The 19915-nt window shown below is 44.0% G+C and overlaps 1 protein-coding gene across 1 annotated transcript; it reads right to left on the bottom strand.

Moving 5' to 3' along the window:
- Window positions 1–472: 472 nt before the first annotated feature.
- On the bottom strand, window positions 473–19634 carry TRAF1 (TNF receptor associated factor 1). Its single transcript, XM_063352987.1, has 11 exons — window positions 18863–19634; window positions 17158–17379; window positions 15413–15497; window positions 12506–12604; window positions 10760–10921; window positions 7173–7244; window positions 6328–6393; window positions 5173–5610; window positions 4499–4676; window positions 3769–3917; window positions 473–2619 (listed from the first exon to the last, which is right to left on the bottom strand). The coding sequence occupies exons 2-11, from the start codon at window positions 17364–17366 to the stop codon at window positions 2404–2406; spliced, it is 1674 nt and encodes a 557-aa protein (XP_063209057.1). The 5' UTR covers window positions 17367–17379; window positions 18863–19634; the 3' UTR covers window positions 473–2403.
- Between the last annotated feature and the right edge of the window lie 281 nt (window positions 19635–19915).

The raw sequence follows: 19915 nt of genomic DNA, 5'->3' as shown, positions 1-19915 counted from the left end.
CCCCACGCGCTGAGCCCGGCCGGCGGGGGGTAGAGCCACGGGGGTCGGAGTCGTACAACCCTTCGCTCAATTTTACGGGTCAAACCCCCATTTATTGGGCGCTACGTCTGCCATACAAACACCAGCTTCCAGAGGCAGCGACAAGGTGACGCCGTGGCACCGACAAGAGATGCTTTAGGGTTCCTTCCCAAAGTTTCCAGGGATTTCCTGCAGGACCCAGGTGAGGCGCCTCGTCCCCTGCCCGCCGGCACCGCCAGCCCTGCGGGGCAGGGGGGTTATTTCGGGGGCAGCAGCGCCCAGCACAGCCGGGTCCCCCCCGCGCTGGTGAACCACCGGGTGCTGCAGAAATGAATGGGTTCTGCGGCACCGCTCAGCTGCTTCTACAGCAAACCGCCCTCCAAGTCGCCCAATGGCCTATTTTGCAGTGAAAAATAACACACAAACTTTTTTTTTTTTTTTTAAGTTAGTGAGCTTTATTTAGGAAATAAATAAAATTGTAAGAAAATATGAATGATTGTAATAAATACAGCACTTGTCAAAATTACACAGCCATGAAAAGCAGAATATTTTTAGGCATATTACTCCAGTGTGGTTACAGGGTCTGGAACATTTTTGGAAAAATAAGTTTCTGTCGCTGAAAAAACATTCTAAACATGGGAGAGAGAAAAAGAGAGAGAAAGAGAGAGAGAGAGACTGTTTCTGTGCGATGGCAAAGAATATCCAGTTCTTTCCCAAACAAGCCTTGATAGATGTTTGTTTATGGGGTGAGTTTTTCTGAAATTTGATACTTTATCACAACTAATTATTTTAAAGGATGCTGTCAAGATAGAAACGAGAGATTTGCAAAATCTCTTCGTAGGCCAGCCGTCAGGCTGGAGGTTAGTCCCAGCACATGGCATTTCACCAGCTCTGTTAGACGGCGGCGGTTTCCATGGTTTGCAAAATATAAGTGGACAAACAGTTTCTCCTCTCCCTCCTCGCACAGCGGGCACAATATTGTCTGTCGGCTTTGTGTTTTCAGTTGAGCCACGGGAAATATTGCAAGGGGAAAATGAATAAAGTAATTGTGGAAAGGTCTTTAAATACACACCTGCCTCTCTCTGCAAGATCAGGCCCTGGGTTCGCACGCTGCAGCCCGCGGAACAGCTCGCAGCCCAGGACACACGAGCTGTACCGCGGAGAGTTCGCTGGAAATTCAGAAACTGCTGCACCCAACCCAAGCTCATCTCCACCGATTCTGTCAAACAGTGGTTAAGCGGGGAATGAAGGGGGCAAGGCTCGCTGCTTTTGGGGATAAAGTGTAGCATTTGAACTTTGCACGCATCCAGACATTTGCAAGCTGGACTGGCTTATAAAAAAAAAAAAAGATAAAATCATTCCTTACCTCTATTTTTAAAAGAAGACAAAACGATTTCTAGTAGTTACTTCTATTTTAGCGTGTGAAAAGACTTAAATATCAGAGCACATAAAAAGAATTAAGCAAGAAAAAAAAAATCAATAGTTTCTAATCACTTGCCTTGAAGGTTCAGGAAGTGACCGAACACTTTAAAACAAAGCTACTGAGGGGTCCTTACCGCCGCTTGGACTGGCAGCTCCGGAATTCCCAGGGTTAACGACCCTCAGAGCTCCAGGTCTGAAATGGGAAAGTCAAACGACCCCTTTGGAAATACCAGAGGCGATTTTCCCAAGGCACAGTGTTATCTGGTCACCGATTCCTGAGGCAACAGAACATCTCTTTACAGAGCACATAAATATAGGTCTAAAATAAATAGCAAGAAATAAAACATCCGGTATAAGGAATTCAAGCTACAAATGCTTTCCACAACGCACTGCTTTCAAGGTCATCAATAAGCACAAACAGAGACACCCGATCGGTGCTCCAGGGGAAGGAATCTGCCCTTGTCCCTGGTGGGGGAACAGCCAAAGTCCCCGGTTAGGGCTGCCAGCCAGCGCCGTCGCGCCGGTGCTCGCCCCGCACCTCCCGGGAAAGGCAGCTGCTGGGGAAAGCTCAGCTTCATCCCTTGCACCCCAGAAACACACCGACCCAGGGAAGGGAGCTGGAAGGGAGCTGGGCCGGGCGTTAGGAAGAACAGCGTCTGCAGGGGGGTGACTGCAACCTGCATCTACACCGGGAGCATCGGCTGTTTTGATGAAATAACCACAGTTCTCGCTCGCAATAGCAGACTGGCGGGGCGCAGACAGCGTACTCGGCATGCTCGGCAGCAGCTAACTCTAGCAGGCAGATCCCGGCTGACGTGAACTGATTCGGTGGAGCACAGGCTCAGGCTCTCTGCATTTTGTGCACATGAAAACTAATATAAGGTCTCAAGCTGATGGGTTTTTTTCTTGTGGACGGATGAAGCTCAGTAGGTGATTTAGCAGATACTCCTATTTCAAGATTCACTAATTTGTTTCTATAATGCATTTAAGGAAAAGCGTGTCTTCTTTCACATAGGCATATTTAGGTGACTGTAACTTGGACAGAGGAAGGAACATGGGGCAGCCACTCGCAACATTCATCTCATTCACTGGTCTCTGAAATGAAGCAGAAGTCAAGTCCGGGCGAAACGCATCAATAATATGTTCCCTGTTATTTTGGTCAAGCAACATAAATGTAACCTGAAAAACAGAACACGGCAATGATGAGTTATTGAACTGAAAAATAAACCAGAAAACATCAGAGACAGAAGTGCAAACCTCCAGCAAAAGCAGTTGGATGCTCTATTGATAATTAAGTACAAATTATAATCAATGTTTTGCAACCTGCAGGTTCTGTTAATGTGAACAAGGGGGACTGTACCAGTTCCCAGATGAAGTATTTAGAACTCCGCCACCCATAAAATAAAATTAAATAAAATAAAGAATTCTTTCTTGGTAGAGAACTGCACAATCCAAAGACTTTTTTTCCTCTCTCTCCTGACAACTTAAACAAGCCCCGAGTTTGGTTACAGTCATTACGTTCATTCTGTTATTGTGGTTTGGAATCAAAAGAAACAGCTCAGTGGCCTGTATGCAAATATGTAAAAGACACAACCTAAGTATCGGTATAGAATCTCCCCATCTCATTACCACTTTTATTAACTCCCTGTTCTTTAGGTTTAAATGTGAAATCCGTGTAATAATTTTTAATACATTGAGGATTCGGGACTTTGATTTCTATTTTTTTTGGCCGCTAAATGCTAGCAAGGCTATTTATATGAAAGGCTTACGGAATTATTACCACACGAAGGCAAGTGCTAGAACAGAGATCAGAAGCCCGTGCGTACTTTCACTGCTTTTTTAACCATTGTTGCCATTATCAGATTACACTTATACGATGAGAAAAAACAAGACCAGGATCATGTAAGACATCTATGGCACGTTTGTAAGTAGAACTCTAACCTCACGTTTCTGACACCTGTGCTTCAGGCAGCAAATCATAATTCCCTCATAAACTGAGATTATCTATGTATAGCAAGGGCCAGGAAAAAATGTGTCTCTGGCTTTAGCCCAGGTGGACGCAGGTTGGGAGATATCAAACAGCAGTGTTCTGGTGCTTGAAAATCCTACAAGGCAAAGCATGGAATCTCGGTAAAAGCAGCTTTCCCTGGGTGTAGATCACTCCATTCAGAGAAAAATTATTACCCAAGATGGCTAATAGCCATCAGAGAGGAAAATGGGAAAACGCTCCAACTTCCACTAAATTCCAGAGAAAAAGTCCCCTTGTGTTCAGTGGGAGAAGCGGTGGGTTTGTGCTCGGATCAGACACCAGAAGGTTGTCCTCCTTACCTTGTGTCTGAAAGGCCACGGGAGCAGAGCATCGTAGTCTCCTTTCATGACAACAAAGAACAGGGACACGTGGGTTCCTTTTCCCGTCCCATCCCCGTTCAGATAAACCCTCAGACAGACCTTGTAGCCATACTTCGCAGTGTAGAAAGCTGAAAATCAGAACTCTTCATTAGCAAAGCCTCCTTTGAAAAAAAGACTTAATGAGTGTTCTGACATATGGGAAAAGATAGTGTATGAGGTGTTTTGCTATCACAGAGATGAGAACAGGCAAATCAGCACACCCTGGAGATTAGAAGCAATGAAAATCCAGTGGTTGAAATACTTTTAGTGCCTCACGCCTCAGTGAAAATTACCTGTTATTAGCCACACAAGCATATTTTACCTAATCAAATTACTTCTCACATGGGAGATTACCGCGGTAGACAGCCACTCGGTACCGCAGGCACCAAGCCGTGGGTTAGACGAGGCGGATCCAGCAGATGTCACTGCAAGTAGCTGTGGCGGAGGGCAAATTGCAAAAGGAAAGCCCGGAACAGAACACAACCCTGTGGAAGAGCACACCACAGCTGCCCTGAAATACAGGCAGGACAGCATGAGGGCTTTGCATAAGCAGCATCTTAGTTTAAGGTGCTATTTGAAAGGATCTGTCCACATGAGCACCGTTGTAGGGAAATCAGTAGGTTTTCGAAAGGACTGGGTTTTGCTAACAGATGCATATGTCTTGTTTTACCTGGTGAATACAAACTGACTGCTCTTCCAGTCACAGAGTCTTGTAACTTCCTGCCAACATCCGTTATTTTCCACAGAAAGACCCCATCATAGGAAGCTTGCTCAGAGAACAGAAGAGTCTTATGAAGACTGCTCAGGCCTGCATCCTTCTGCGTCAGGCACCGGTGCAACTCTGCAATCTAGAAAAAACAAATAGCTTTCAATCAACCCCCCTCTCCAGGCTGTTGTGCTGCAGAAATAGCAGAATCGTTCTGGAAACCTCACGTTCTGGGGAGTCTCCTTTGATTTCTTCTTAAGCGACAGTTACATATCAACACATAAAGCAAACACCTGGAGAGATGGTTGTTTGGTCCTCCAGGCATAATGCTGCTTGAAGAGGATTTGTCAATTAAACAACTGTCGCTGGCTCACAGTACGATCATGGCAAATTGTGAACATTCAAAACTCTCAGGAATATCTAGGTACCTAAACACAGATTTAGGTAACAAATATTAGAGATCCTCATCTATCCAAAACAACAAAAGGACCTGTAGATGTGTCCAGAACTTAACACTTCACAGCTCAAATTCCTGTGCCCATCCCTGTCCTGATCTCTACACCACCTCTCTCTGATATGTGTAAATAGTTGTTAGCTATAGAACAAGCACACAGACAATGCTTATCTTAACTATTTACCTTCAGTTCAAGGCCTCGTATTACATTTTGATCGAGTTCACTCTGTCTCCGAAAGGCTGTGATTTCCAAATTAGAGGTCTCCACCTCTTTATTGAGCACTGCCACAATATTCTCAAACACATGCAGCTTATTTTCTAGCTCAGAAATCACTTTCTCCCTCACAAGTTGTTGCAGAACAGATTCATCCTCAGAAACAGAAGATTCAGGAAAACAGTCTACTTCCAGATCCCCATTGATTTCCAGCCCCCCCGGGATCTGCAGATCAGAGACGCTTTTTCCGGCACCATTCACATTCAGGTCTGACCGTGGGATGAAACCGTTTGCAGATTTGGCAGCAGTGCACAAGCTTGCCTTCAGTTGCTTTATGTGCTGCAGCAGAAGCAGCATGTGGGCACCAACTGCAGTTTTTTCATGCTCCTTTATCTTCTCTTTGCTTCCCTGTAAGAAGAAGACGCTGTCAATACACTCTGCGTACAGCTACCATAATGGGCCTGGGGCCAAATCAAGCAACGTTCCCGTCCACTTCTTGGGAGAGACAGAGATGGAAGAACTGCGAGACAGAGGTCCAGCTACATAGCAGCCGACTCTCAGAGGAGACACGGAGCGAGCAAAACCAACAAGCCCTCCAACGATCAGTCTAGGCTACGTGTTAGCACGTGTACACGTGCTACATAAAAAGAAAACTGCCTACAATTCCTGTGTTAAACAGGGTGCCAGGCAGAGTCCCAGCAAGATTCTCAAATAAGCCAATATTTAATACACCAGACAAGGCATCAGATGCCAACTGAAATGCAGAAAAGACCCGTTACTGTTTTAAGTGGCTTTACCCTGGAGGGAATATCCAAACCAGAGCAGAACAGCACATCTGATAAACCAGCAGAATTGTAATAAACATCTATTTTTATCTGAAGTGAATGCACAGTGCGAGATAAAGAGTATCACAGGCTGAACTGCACCTTACACCTGCTGTGTAACCATGGCAGTTCCAACATTGCCTCTGCTGATCTACTAAAAGTGGGCAGACTTTCTCTCTTTCCTTAAAGATCTATTTAGATGGAAGCCTACTACCTTGAACACAACGGCTGGCTAGACCAGGGGCACAGTGCGGAGTTGTACACCATCTGAGACCTTCCTGAAGGCGGACATTTCACTCACCCTAAATGAACAGCCAGCTTCAGCAAAACGACATCCATCCTTGCTGATTAAGGGTGTGGGGCAGTTCTGTTGGGAAAAAAAAAGGAAAGAAGATAATCAAATAGCAATTGAAAAGGATTCTTTTATTTATCTGCAAACAACTAGGCTGCAATCCCAGCAGCTATAAATCAGGTTAATTCAACTCAAGGCACTACCGCTGCTTACAGTATCCAACCAGCTTGAAAATTCATTAGTAAATCAATCAAGAGTGTGGCTGATTGCAAGTTTCTTGCATGCAGCCCGACAGTGAAGTGTCCATCTAACAGACTCCATAATGATCTCACAAACCACAGTGATCCCCTAGTAACAACCTCTCATAAATAAGACGTCAATAAGCAAAGCGTCCCGCCGCAGTGGACAACACCATGCACACAGCCACTCCAACCCTCTTCCTGCTCTTCCAGAACCCACAGAAGAGCTGTGTCGTACAGCACGTCCTGGGAATGAATGGATCTATCAGACCAAATGCTCTGAGTGATATTCAGATTTAGGCCCCTTCACAACAAAAAGCATGTCTCTTCAAATATGTTGCTATACAGCGTCTTCTTGTGGGTCTCCGTGAATATTTGAAAGGAAAAAGACATTTCCCCATTTTTGTAAGATTAATTGAGAAGGTGATTTAATAAAGTTAATTGTGGGAGCAGGGAAGAGACGGTAGTCAGCAGAGCCATACTGGGATGTAAAAAGCATCCAGATACACTGCCATATCTGAAGATGTTCTCGGATGTTCATTTAATCTCAATGAACAAGTGATACTTTTATGACCTGAAATAAAGCCATATTGCATTCACTCATCTTTTACCTACCTTTTCCTTTGATGGTGTTTCTGTTTGCACACGTTTTTGTTCCTTACACAAATTGCCTTCGCATGAATGTTCCTGTCATTAAAACAAGAAGAAAATAATTCAGTACATTATTAAAATCATTGAGCATCTTTATTTAGGAGTCTTTGAAACAAAGCTTTTGTTTGAGAATGCTATTCCTATTTTAGAGAAACTTGGGGGTTTGGGAGGCTTTTCTAGAAGAAATTCTGTGTTATGGAAGAAAAAGTTTACAATAAGTTTCCTGCTTTCTTCCTGGAAGGTGTGGATTTAAGGACGAGTAAAGCAAGGAAGGAAGGATAACCTCCCCAGGAATGCTACAAGCCCCACAACACGCAGTGCAAAATCCTGTACCCCTGTCCAGAGAGTGCCCGCTCTGGGCATCACTACACAATGGGCTGCAGAGTTCTCTGGCTTCTTTTTAGAGGAAATAATGTTCCGAAATTTGGGACTGAAGCACATCTGCGAAAAGCAGGTGCTGCTGTCCCCTGTACAATGAATTGCAGACTCGGAGGTTTCTCAAGCTAAGCCTCTAAACTGATTACTCTCCTTCTCAGCCTAGCAGGCGTGTTCAGTGACGGATCTCCAGATGCAATACCTGTTAAGTGAAAGTACAAAGTGTGATCTTTGGCTTATGGGGCCCAAAGCTTTTGGAAACTACTTACAGATGCTCTGCAAGGTCACCCTGGGAAATCTGATACGAGATTGGCAATGTGCAAGTCTTGCCCAGTTCAAGCCATAGTTATGCGCGCACACTCACACATATGTACACACACATATATACACAATGACGTGCAGGTGGATTACAGAACAGAACGCAAATATACAGGAAACCCAAATATAAACTCTTCTTGCACTGACTTCATATAGTTTCCTTAATGTGCAGACCCTTCTTGCATCCTGCTTATTAATATTTTGAAGGCTGGAATCCAAATTTTCCATCATGATGTGCTAATGCAAAATGCATTACCGCTAACACGGGACTTCCTGCCATTTCTGGCTCCAAGAAGGGTAAAGTAATCCTCCTGCCATTGGTTCATACAACGGTAATGTGTGTACGTAACACAGCAACTGTCAGCTTTCAATTCATACTGTTCAGGGGAGCTGTCTTTAATCTTTACAAACGCCTTTGCATGCCAGTACATTTCCTATAGCAGTCTAGAAATTTTTTGACAAAGCCGTTGCAGCAACCCTCAAGTCTCCCCTGCAAAGAGTCCTAAGGTTTCTCTTTCCGTCCTCAGAAATACAGCCATAAGTTTTTCTCACTCATTTTTAATAGCCTGTACCTCAGCTATTGCACAAAGTATGCCTTTATTTTCTTCCTTTCTGCTATTTGACTCCTTCAGATCGCTGATTTCTTGAGGGGGGAGAGGGGCTGCTAAGAAGTTTCTTTAAAATATGGAAATACAAAAATCACAAGACCAATAACCGATTGGCTAAGAGGGAGAGAGCAAGAGCAGTGCTCAAAACTTACTATTTGCTCCCAGAGGATTGTGGATACATGGAACACGCACAAATAATCAAAATTTTTATGCCACGTAACTGCAGATTTACTAAAGCAGATCATGTAACCAGCAAAATTCCAATTTTACAAATCCTAACTAAGGCAGGCAGAGAAAGATCAACATCTCAAGGCCAATCCCCTGCTTGGTTGCCAAGGTTTCCTAACCAAAAAATTAATTAGATGATAGCTAGCCGGAATGAGTGGGAGGAAAACAGTTCTTTATTGCAGGAAAATGGAGCCCGCTGAGGTGGATCTGCCGTATCACAGACCTCTGAAAAGAGAAAGGTGCTCAGGGAACGCTCAGGCAGCTCAGGTTTCCTCCTCCAGTCTCCCTACAGCACTTCCAGAAGGCTGAAAGATTAAGTGTTGCCACCTTCTGGTATTTACAGTCTCTCTGAAACATACGCTGAATTTAGCACTGGTAAAATGTGCCTGGGTCCAGATATTCTTCTCTCTGTAAGAGTTAGTAAGATACGAAAAGCACAGGCAAAAGCTTCCCAAGAAGCGTGTTTTAGCAAGAGCGCCCTGTTCTTACCCCAGAGGGGCTGTTACCCCCATGTTGAGTCACTCTTACAGCTTAGTATTTGGAAAGGCATAAATTTGTGACAGTTACGACGTGCAAAGCTATCCACTACTACTTACTTCAGGCTAGACTCACTTACTTCAGGCTAGATTTTTGAGATACTCACAACCCTCCTGCCACATAGGTCTTATATCACTATGCCCCCATTCCAGGACAAAACTCCAAGGCTGGCAATTATTCTCTTTAAATCATCTGGAGGAAACAATATTCACTAGGTTACACCCCAAAGGAGTGTTGCCCCAACAACATTTTCTGTGTTAACAGAGCCCACAGGGTCAGAAGTTATGTGGGTTTGGGACGAGAACGTTTCAGAGCTTTCAAATGAAAACACGCACAGCAGCGTTAGCAGGTGTGGGGCGTCTCTCATTCATGCGGCTATTGCTTTGGTCCAGGGGTTTTTAATCACAAAACGTCCTAAACAACAGATGAGGCACTTGCATCGTGAGGCTGAGAAGTGGTGCCACTGAAGCTCTATCTTTGGTAATCTCTGCATATAAGAACAGATATTTTTCTATCATTTCTCATCTGCCCCACCACACCGCTTCCTCCTTCAGCAACACAGAAGAGTTTCTACTCGCTCACTTTATGCCCTCAGACCACTCCCAGAATTTGTACCGTGCTGCATCTACAAAAATGGGTAAAAATAAAGAGCACCTCTTATATAAGTTAAAATGAACGTATAAAGGTACTTACAATCTGCAAGTCAGTAACACGTAACATTGTTCTGCTACCGTAATTTCAAGCATTGACCAAGAAAGTCATTACTTTCAAGGAAGAATGCAATAAGTTTAGTAACACAAACTTCAAAGTTTTATGATCAACTACAATCTTGGGGGCAAAAAAGGTTGCTTTGAAGAGGATTTTGAGCAAATGCTGGGGACACCCCAGTGTTACCCTGTGTGTATATATGCACATACATTTTGCAAGTCCCTGTCCCAACAGTGGGAAAGACAACTTAACACAAAAAAATATAAAGTAAATATGTTTAAATAGTCACTGAGAAATTTCTGACAGATTCGGAGTATGCTCTTCCTGGTCTATATGGACACTGCTGCTAATTTGGAGAGTTATACCTGCTCAGATCTAATAGAAATACTATCTGACAAAAGCATGCCTTACAAATTTGTGGGCAGTTTTAGTCTGAATAAAACTCCATCCACTTTCAAGATCTCTTCCCTGCCACTGTCTGTGCTTCTTACCTACCTGATATTGGGACACATGCTTTGAGAAAGGAGCTAGAACCTGGGCTGCCCAAGCCCTGGATGAGCACACAGGTATCTCCCTCTCTGTTTTAACATCACAAGCAGACTATCAAATCCAGCTCATTTTCCCCTCCAACACAGGTGTGGAAAAATTCGCGAACTCAGGAAAACTAAATATTCTCCAAGTGCACTAGCATTCATGAAATCAGGATGAAAAATGTCATGATAGATTATTTAAGCCATTAATATAAAGCCCTCACTTGAAACAGAGAAATGTTCTTACTTGGTATTCACTACTGGATAAGCTCCGCTTACACTTCTGACACATTGTCACATTATTAGCACATCCATTTTCCAAATGATCTGCAAGTTTCTTTCTCATCACCATGTGTCCACAACCAGTGTGACAAGGGATTAAAGCATATTCACATAAACTCTGATGCTCCTGGAAGTAAAAAGTTAGAAACCACAACGTAAACTGCAGATACACATTTATCTATCAATGCTCTCCATTCTGCCAGCCCAGATCTTCGCTTTGCATTTCTCCTAAGCTTAGGTAAAGTCCCACTCCACAGTGTTACAGAGATTACTGGTGAAAAATTCACCAACTTTACTGGGGCTTTTTTTTTAATTTTTAACTTAAAAAAACCCCAACAACAAACAAAACTTTTGATAAATTTAAACATATGGTCCCCCTTGAACTGTTTCTCTCTAGTGTTTTTGTTTGAAAGTAACACGATCCTGGTCCCAGCTTTTTCCCTTGTCTTAGAGGATCCCTAACTTTTAGCCTGGGGGGTTTTGGGGTGGTTTTTTGGTTTTGACTTTTTTTGTGGGGTTCTGTGTTGGTTTTTTTGAGCCCCGAGACCATCCTGCTCTGGCTGGTAGGATGAATGCGGTTCGCCTGCTGCCATCTCTGCAGAGCATAAAAGAATGGACATCTGACAACTTCCACGCAACAATTAGGATGCAACGCTTACCTATATTCAAAATAACTTTAAAACTTTTCCTTTTCACTATTTTCATCCTCTCTTCTCAACAAAGAAAAATCTCAGCATTACTTCTTTCATAACTACATCTAATGGGTCTACTTTCAGATTCTTAAAAACACAGTATTTCAATAAAAACTATTTACACAGACCTCTTTACCGAAGCTTCTGCGGGCACTGTGTCACAACTGATTTTGTCGTTAAAGGGAGATGACTGTCCCCTACAGAACAGGCTCAGAAATGCCAATTTGAATCACACGCCCAACTCTCAAATCAATTTTGCCGTGTATTCATGCTGAGAGGGGCTCCAATTCTCAAAACTATGAAGCTAAGCAAACTGAGTAGATTTTTCCTCAGAGGAGTAAACTCAAATAAAAAATTTGTGCAAAATTATCAAAGAAAAGGCAGCAGCACCTCAGATGCTTATTAGATACGCAGTCACACAAGGTACATAGCAGACTCCCTGTTATAAATGCAGAAAGACCCTCTGTTCCTGCACCAGGGGACCAAAATAGAGCTGCTTTAGTATCAGAATTATCTGCATTTCTTCATTATTCTAATTTGAATGGCAGATTCACAGACCTAGCTCATTTAAATATTTTACCTGAGGCACTTCACATCAGTCTGAAAAGAATGATGAACACATTCAATCAATAGGAGTAATTTACGTGGGAGGAAATGATTTCTTCTATAAAAGCACACTAAGGATATTGCCTATAACAAAGTCCTGGAGACTGAAGTATTCTGGTCTGTCAAAATCTACTTGCACTTAAAAAATAAGTAAACCCACAGGGAAAAAAAGGCATAGCTGATGTAAATTTGTGCAACATGAACTTCACAGTCATTCAGGATGTTCTGGATTTGGTCAAAGCCCTACTAAAGTTAATGGCAAGTTTTTAGAGACTCTGTTGGTATAAATCACGATACCTTTGCTGATTCTAATGACACATTAATTTGTGTTTGCTGAGAACCTAGTTTCATTGTCTTTCTGTCCCCATTCAACTAAGAGCACGTTAATTTAAATAATCTGCCTTTAAACGTACCTCAAAATTTTTCATGATACCAGACCAACTGCATCCAAGGGTCACACAGTGTACTTTGAGTTCAGAAATCTCTTTATTAATGGCAGCATCACCAAAAGCCTGGAAAGTAAACACAGTAAGGAAAAAAACACTGGTCAGAAAGTACTCCAGCATGTATTTTTGACATAGGAATGACTGTGTCAAAATTTCAGATCTTGATAAATCCCTATTTTTTTTAAAATTTACTGTACTGCCATAAGACTCTCTAACCTAGCAAGTTAATCTTAGTGTAGCAGAAGCCCAAATAATTATTAAATAATTTCTTTCTTATGGTTCAAAAATAAACTATTTGATGTGATATAAATTTACTGAAAATATGCCTAGTCAACCAACTACAGCTATTATTTTAAGTTTCTTTTCACAGAAGCCTGAAATATGTCACATGCAATGAACGTGCTGACAGGACCCTGACTACAGGGTGCTGCCATGTGCCACTCTTAATGACTGCATTTCATTATTGGGGTCATTAACACCTCCTAAACGTGCTGCAGAGAGGACTCCAGACTGTTCTGCAGTGAGAGTACATTTCTCAGACCATGGCTGTTTCTATTTAGTATGGCACTGTGCGCTGAAGAAATGTAAACCATATGTGAGCGGGGGTTTTTTGCAGTACGTAGATTTTTTTTATTACGTTAACCACGAAAAATTGTACTATTATTATGTAAATTATGAAACACTACAGACTTTTTAAGATTACATCTTGCACAATCAAAATAGGTACACTGACACAAGAACAAGCCCTACTAAAGTTAAGAGCATGATTTTAGATACTCTGTTGGTAAGTACTCATCCCAGAGGACTGCAGGTGTCCCACGCAACAACACAGAGCAAGGCAAGAACTCGGGGTGGGGGGAAGCCTTACAAATAGAGAGAGGAACGTATTTACAAATGATGCCCACATTTCAATAAAGTTACTGAAATTCTACACAACGAGCTAAAAAAATAAGCAAACAAAATTATCAGAATCAACATTCCTGGTTGTTTTTTTTTTTATCTATATACAAGATGTTTGTACTTACCTATATTTGTCACATTAAATCACACAAAAGAAGCACAGCCAATTCTACGAATGGGAACAATGAGACAGATTTCTGTATGCAGAGTCTCATAGAAACTCATTTCCTAATCTCAGCCTGCAAGCAAAGTCCACAACTTTGCACACAAACTGCAAACAACTCCACAAACAAGGAATTAAGAAATAATCATGTATGTTGCACAAAACCATGTATGGCTCCATCTGCATGTATGGCAGAGTTTATGTAAAAAGCTAGCAATCAATGTACAATTAGTGAAAGCATACCAGCCCCATCCTCTAAAACATTCTAGTCTAATTTATGAGCAAAATCAAAGAAAAAAGAAATTCAAGTTATCAGGCATATGGTGGCTTTTTCCCCTTGTGTCATAAGAGAAAAACTCCAGGAATTTCCTGACGTTACAAAATAGATCATTTAAAATACATTTAACTACAGGGACAGTCCCAGCAGAGCATGGGTTTCTTACTGCTATGTGCATTCCCTGTGCTTTTTGTTTCACATTTGTAGTTGCTAAATCATTACGGACACTACTCCATAAAAGACAAGGCAGGAAATCCACATCTCTTCTTTGATCTGCACAGGTCACTGCTTCGAAATCTTCACCTGCGCCTCTGCCTTCTTACCTGGGAACCTGAGGTTGCACAGAACTTCTTTAGGGACCCGAGTCAGACCCTCATACAGTAAGTGGGATAACTCTCACTGACATAAAAGTGCTCTGGGTCATCTGGACTCCCAACAGGCACAAGAACCTGCTCAGGCAGACCAGGCTGCAGAAGCGGGGCCCTGTTTGCAACAACCCACCCACAGATTTTGCAGAAAGTCCCGGCAGACTTAGTGAGAATCCCACAGCCGAGAAATCCCAAAGTTATAAGAGAACTGACAGTCAACATAGAATAAGTTCATAAGGTTTTAGCTGTACCTATTTGTGGTTACATGATGCATGACCTTGTTACTGGGAAATTTTTGCAGAATTGAGGATTTTTTTCTGAGATATTACCAATTTCAGCATCAACTACAGATTCATTAGTTTGCTGCAGCTGCTTTCTAAACTTCACCTTTTACCTCACTGCCAGATGCCTAGTGGGTTTCGGTTTTCCCTAACAAATTTAGACAGAATGTGTGTCTCTTGGTATTCATGCATGTAGTCAGAAAGGAGGGAAAAAGACAAGCTGGGACTGAGCCCTGCGGTCCAGTTTTATTCAGGATATAAAATAGTGCAGTGGTCTGTCTGGAAAACCACACAACATCAAAAGAGATCTACACTGCTGAATTACAGATGAAACGTTTGCCAGTGCATAGTTTCTATCAATTATTATGTTCAGCTCTATGTCTTCCATGATTTCCTCCAGATACCCTGGCTGTCACAACACTTTCTAGGCCGTTCAGCTGGCTAGCCGGCCGACACTCTTTTTTTTGCTTTAAGCATTTTGCTCCACCTGTAAGTTTGGTAACATCTTTCAAGGCTAGAGAGAACCATGAGATTTGAAAATCCACTAGGATACTTACTGAGGATAGTAAGTAACAGCTAAGACAAATTATTACAAGTAGGAAAGCACTGGTTACTTTGAGACAATAAAAAGATAATTATATGGAAGATTGCGGGATTTTATGCTGCAGAACCTGATGGGCTTGGAAAGTCCTCGGGCTGCCATTATACTTTTTTAAATCAAAAACTGTGGGAAATCCAAATGACTAAAGCATAAGTTAGAATGTGTAACTATCACTTGCCATCACATTTTATATTATTCCCTCCCAAACTGTAGTCCAATAAGGATGATAGAGTTGCCCAGAGAATGGTTAATGATAAATTTATGAACTGTGAACTACAACTTACCCTTTCTTCTGCCAATAGGCTTCCCTCGCTTAAAGTGCTGGGATCTTCCTCTTTACATTTCTGGCAAATCGCATTTTTATTGGTTCTGGCAAAAAGAAAGAAGAATGAAATGACAATCGGTGTACTGTAGTTTAGGATGTCTTTGTATAGACACTGACACAAACAAAAACACGGAAATTGTAATTTCCACTCAGAATCCATAATCCTTGTTCATTAAAGGGCCAATTCTTGAACACACTGATGTCAAAAAAACCCCGCTGTTCTATTCCTCAAGAGTAGGACTAGGCCCATAAATCTTATCTGTATTGCAGCAAAATAAGAGCAGCCTGGGAACCTATTTATCTCATGAATTATGCAAAAACACCATGTAGGAAAGGTAACATGAAAACTAAAGTCTTTTAAAACACAGAAAATGCCCATTTTCCCAAGATAGATATATGGACTTCAAAGTACAAAGATCTAGTAGAACCAGTGCAGAATTGAGTTCTAGACAGTTAACATCCTACTGCACCTAAAAAAGGTTTTGATCTACTCTCAAAACATTTAGCATAGAGTTTTATATAGGAAAAGCAAAAAATAAAACTTTACTAGAGGTGTTATTTCATTCCCAGTGCTGTTTAGCATCCAGGCAAATAATAGACCAAGAAGTTCATCAGAAAAGCATCGAACCAACCAGAGCGTAACTAATTTCAAACTGTCCTAATTAGCTTGTTTGAGCCATTAGACTCGTTTGAGTCCAACTATAAGACTCTAGTGGGAAGATGTAACAATTCTGGCTATGTTCTGCTGACAGTTTTCTGAATTTACAGTTTATGGAGCTTCATTAAGGGGCCTTTTTCTAGATTTACAGTAACAGATTTACAGTAAGTTGGTGAAATACATAAATTTCAATACATTTTTACATTAATATACACTGATCTTCAAATCACAAGTGGCCAGTGCATTGACTCAGCTTTTCAGGTGCCCCACACTGTGATCAGAGCTGGGACTGCACAAACTAGCTTACTAATAACGTGAACTGGACTACACAAACTAGCTTACTAATAACACCCATGAGAAAGCGCAGTTAACAGGCTTTAGACTTACTTAGCCAGTACTAAAACCCAGACCCTGAATCTTGACAGCTGCTGTTTTCCAAAATTTCACAGCTAAAGTCAGCTCATATTCATGGCAGTGTACTGCAGTTTCACCTCTCACCTGCAGGGCAGACAGAACCTTTTCCAAAGGCTCTGGGTCAAGGCATAATTGTCGAAAGAAAAGGCAGGATAGAAGCAGCTAATCAATCACAGCAAATTTCCACCTAGCCCCTGGTTTTGGGGTTCTCCAGGACAATGGCTGTCATTGTTTGTCACTAATGGCAGCAGCACCTTAACATGTAGTGACCCAGCTGAGTTATTAAAAATAAAACTCTAAGATAATGTTCATTAAAATCCTATATCACTTAGCAAAGGACTGTAAAGTCCCATGGAAGTATCAAGTCAGCCTTGCACTAGTTCTTCAAGGTTAAATCCGTATCATTATCTTACACTTACACATAGAAAGACTGACATCTGTCAAACCCAGTAACAAGAAGGAGGTGGAGAGCAGCCTGCCGTCCACCACAGGCAAGTACCACCAGATGGTAAAGTGACAGTGATCCAGCGGGCCAGGTAGCCACAGAGTCATCTACTGAGCACAGTGGCACAACGCAGCCCTCAGGAGCGCTTGCAGCCACAGGGGTGTGACCCTCTGTAGCAAGGACCTACCGTACGATCCAGGAGAGGCAGGCTGAGCAGTACCTATGCCCACAGAGCGTTTGCAGGGCTTTCTTCAGAATGTTGTTGCAGTTGCTGCACAGGTACTTCTGATCAGGCACATCCTCACAGATGTTAGTGGGATATCCGAAAGGAAATTCATTTTCATCAGGAGAAGAGCCGGGGACGTCCTGCGGGCCTCTGGTTGTTTTCTCAGCCATTTGAAGTAAATTACTGTCAGAGATAAGAAAAAAAAATAATAAATAGGAGCTCAAACAAGCAGGCACACGCTCACCTTAATCTGAGAGCATATATCAGGCATCAAAGTCCACAAGCAGCTCCAAACCTGTGCAGTAACCTAGTGATCTGTTTAATTGAGTCTGTAGCTGACATGCCTGACTAAATGTCACAGTGGGGTTTGACTATTACCAGCAGGAAATTACTGTACAGATTTAAAATTTCCCTCAAACACAACATGAAAATGGACAATATATTATAATGAAGGGTTGGGGTTTTCTTTCCAGAGTTTTTTAGCTTGTAGAAAGTTGAAGTAAATACTGACATCATCTCAGAGTTACAATCCCAGTGGTCCATACCACAGAGAATTATTTCCTGAAGGGTAAATCCCCAACCACCTCCAATTCCCAGCAGCCAAAATTCACGATTACACTTTATAGATGCAGAAACTAAGCAACCGAGATGTTTCAGTGGCTTTCCTGAAGTCATAAAACTAGTGGCGAAATGAAAACGGAAAACTCAAGTCCATAGAAAGCTTAACGCTTGTGCTCGAGCCAGATACACCTTGAGCCGCACACGCCAAGATGTTGTGCACATTCAGTATTGGTTTGGTTAAGAGCTGTGCAGTTGAATATTTTCGGACATACAACCCAAACTGATTCCGGTGTCTCCACAGTCGCTTGTAAAGTTCAAAAAAAGTTTTCACACCGGGACCTGGCGCGGTTTGATCCTTTATAAATCTATTTTTTCCCATAACAGTACTGACACACAATAACCTATCTCAGTGTTGTCAAAAGTGACAATGGCTACCTAGTCTCTCAAAAACCGAAGGCAGACTGCCTGGGCCAGGCCAGGCATGGGGACAGGGGTGTGACTGCCACACGGGGCACGGGGCATCCCCCGCATTTACAACACCCCTCTTTGAACAAACAGCATTTTCTGCCGCCTGGCTTAAGCAACTCCTTGGCTTCTCCAGGCATGTGACGGGTAGCTTAGCAACAAACGCAGGGGCTGCTCAGCCTGCCAGGAACCATAAATTAAAATCTAATGTACACTCAATGTGCACCCGATGGTTAATGAAGCCGTCTCAGAGATGTCGTTGGTTGGTACCCAGGTGAGGACGGGGCAGATGAGAAACCGCCGGCCGGTGTCGGCTGGCCGCGCTGACAGGGCCCGTCGCTCCCGTGGGGCTGGACGCCCCCGCGGGTGACACCCATAACGCCCGGTAAAACGGCCGCCCTGGGGCAGGGAGCGGGCCCGGCACCCTCCATCCCCGTCTCAGCCCCGGGCAGGCAGCACCGTTCCCGGGGCCGCACACCCCCCCTGCCCTCCGGGTGCTCCCCGGGCCGCGCTGCGGGGACCGGGCCCCTGCGCGCGGGGAGGCCGAGAGGGGCCGCGGCCGGTGCCCCCTCAGCGGGCGGGAGGCGCCCAGGCCGCGGGCGGCTGAGGCGGGGCCCGCTCTCCCTCCCGCTCCCCTTACCTGAGCCCAGGGGCGGCCCAGGCCGCGCCGGGCCCCGCGGCGCGGAGCGGAGGGAGGGTGACGGGTGAGCGGGGCGGTGCCGGCCCCGGGGCGCGGAGCGGGGCGGCCGCGGCGGTGCTGAGCGCGTGCCGCCGGCAGAGGAAATGCAACCGGGCGGCTCGTCTGAATTTCGGCGACTGCTGCCTCGCTCAGGCCGGGAGGAGCGGGAGAGCCGAAATGCGCCTCCGGGGCACGGGCGATGCGGCCTGCGCGGGCCGCGGGAGCACAGCCCGGCTCCGGGCGGCAGCCGCGGGCTGTCCCCAGCCCCCGGGAGGGGTGACCGGCACCGACCCAGGGGGATAGGGATGGGGAACTGACTAAGGAAAGGCCCGAGGGAGTAAATTCCCCCCAGGACAGCTGAAACGGAGAGTCTGCGCGCGTGGCTGGTTCCTGAAAGTGGTGTGATTATGGCTATGCGGCCCTTTAACTCAGACAGAAACTCCTGCCTACCCAGAGCACTGTGGCCATGAAAAATGTCCCCTCCACGCCTCTGCCTGCTCGGGGAAACCCGCCACCCCCGGTAAAGCAGCGGGAGGCTTGATTTTCCTTCTGAGCCCTACAGGAACCTCCAGTGAGCCTCTGCCTCCCGCTCCAGCTGCCCTCAGCCGCAGATCGTATTTACAACCCAAAGCTAACACAAGGCAAGTTAAGTAATGTATGCAAATCCTTTTAAGATGCTCGCAGAGCAGTGAAGATTTCTACAAAGGGAGGTTTCACTGTCAGAAGAAGGTCCTCTTTTCCCCTGAGAAATTCGCTATGAAATCACATGCGGCAACCTTGTCTACTAGGATTCGGTCAGAAGAGAGAAAGTTGCAGATGCAAATCTGTTAGCTCTTCCTTGTGAAACAAAATTGGGGAATACCACTGGGGGTGAGTCCTAGCTGAAAATTAAAAATAAAAAGCGGAGGTGGTTCCCTAGATGGTTCGCGTGGCTTGTTACTCTGCTGCATTTACAAGAGTGTTCACATCCAGGCACCTTGTGACTGCGTGAAAGTTGGCGAGGAGGTTATTATT

This window comes from Chroicocephalus ridibundus, chromosome 15 (assembly GCF_963924245.1).
Source record: "Chroicocephalus ridibundus chromosome 15, bChrRid1.1, whole genome shotgun sequence".
Lineage (NCBI taxonomy): Eukaryota > Metazoa > Chordata > Aves > Charadriiformes > Laridae > Chroicocephalus > Chroicocephalus ridibundus.
Note: the sequence above shows the minus strand (reverse complement) of the source record. Positions and strands in the feature narration are given on the sequence as shown.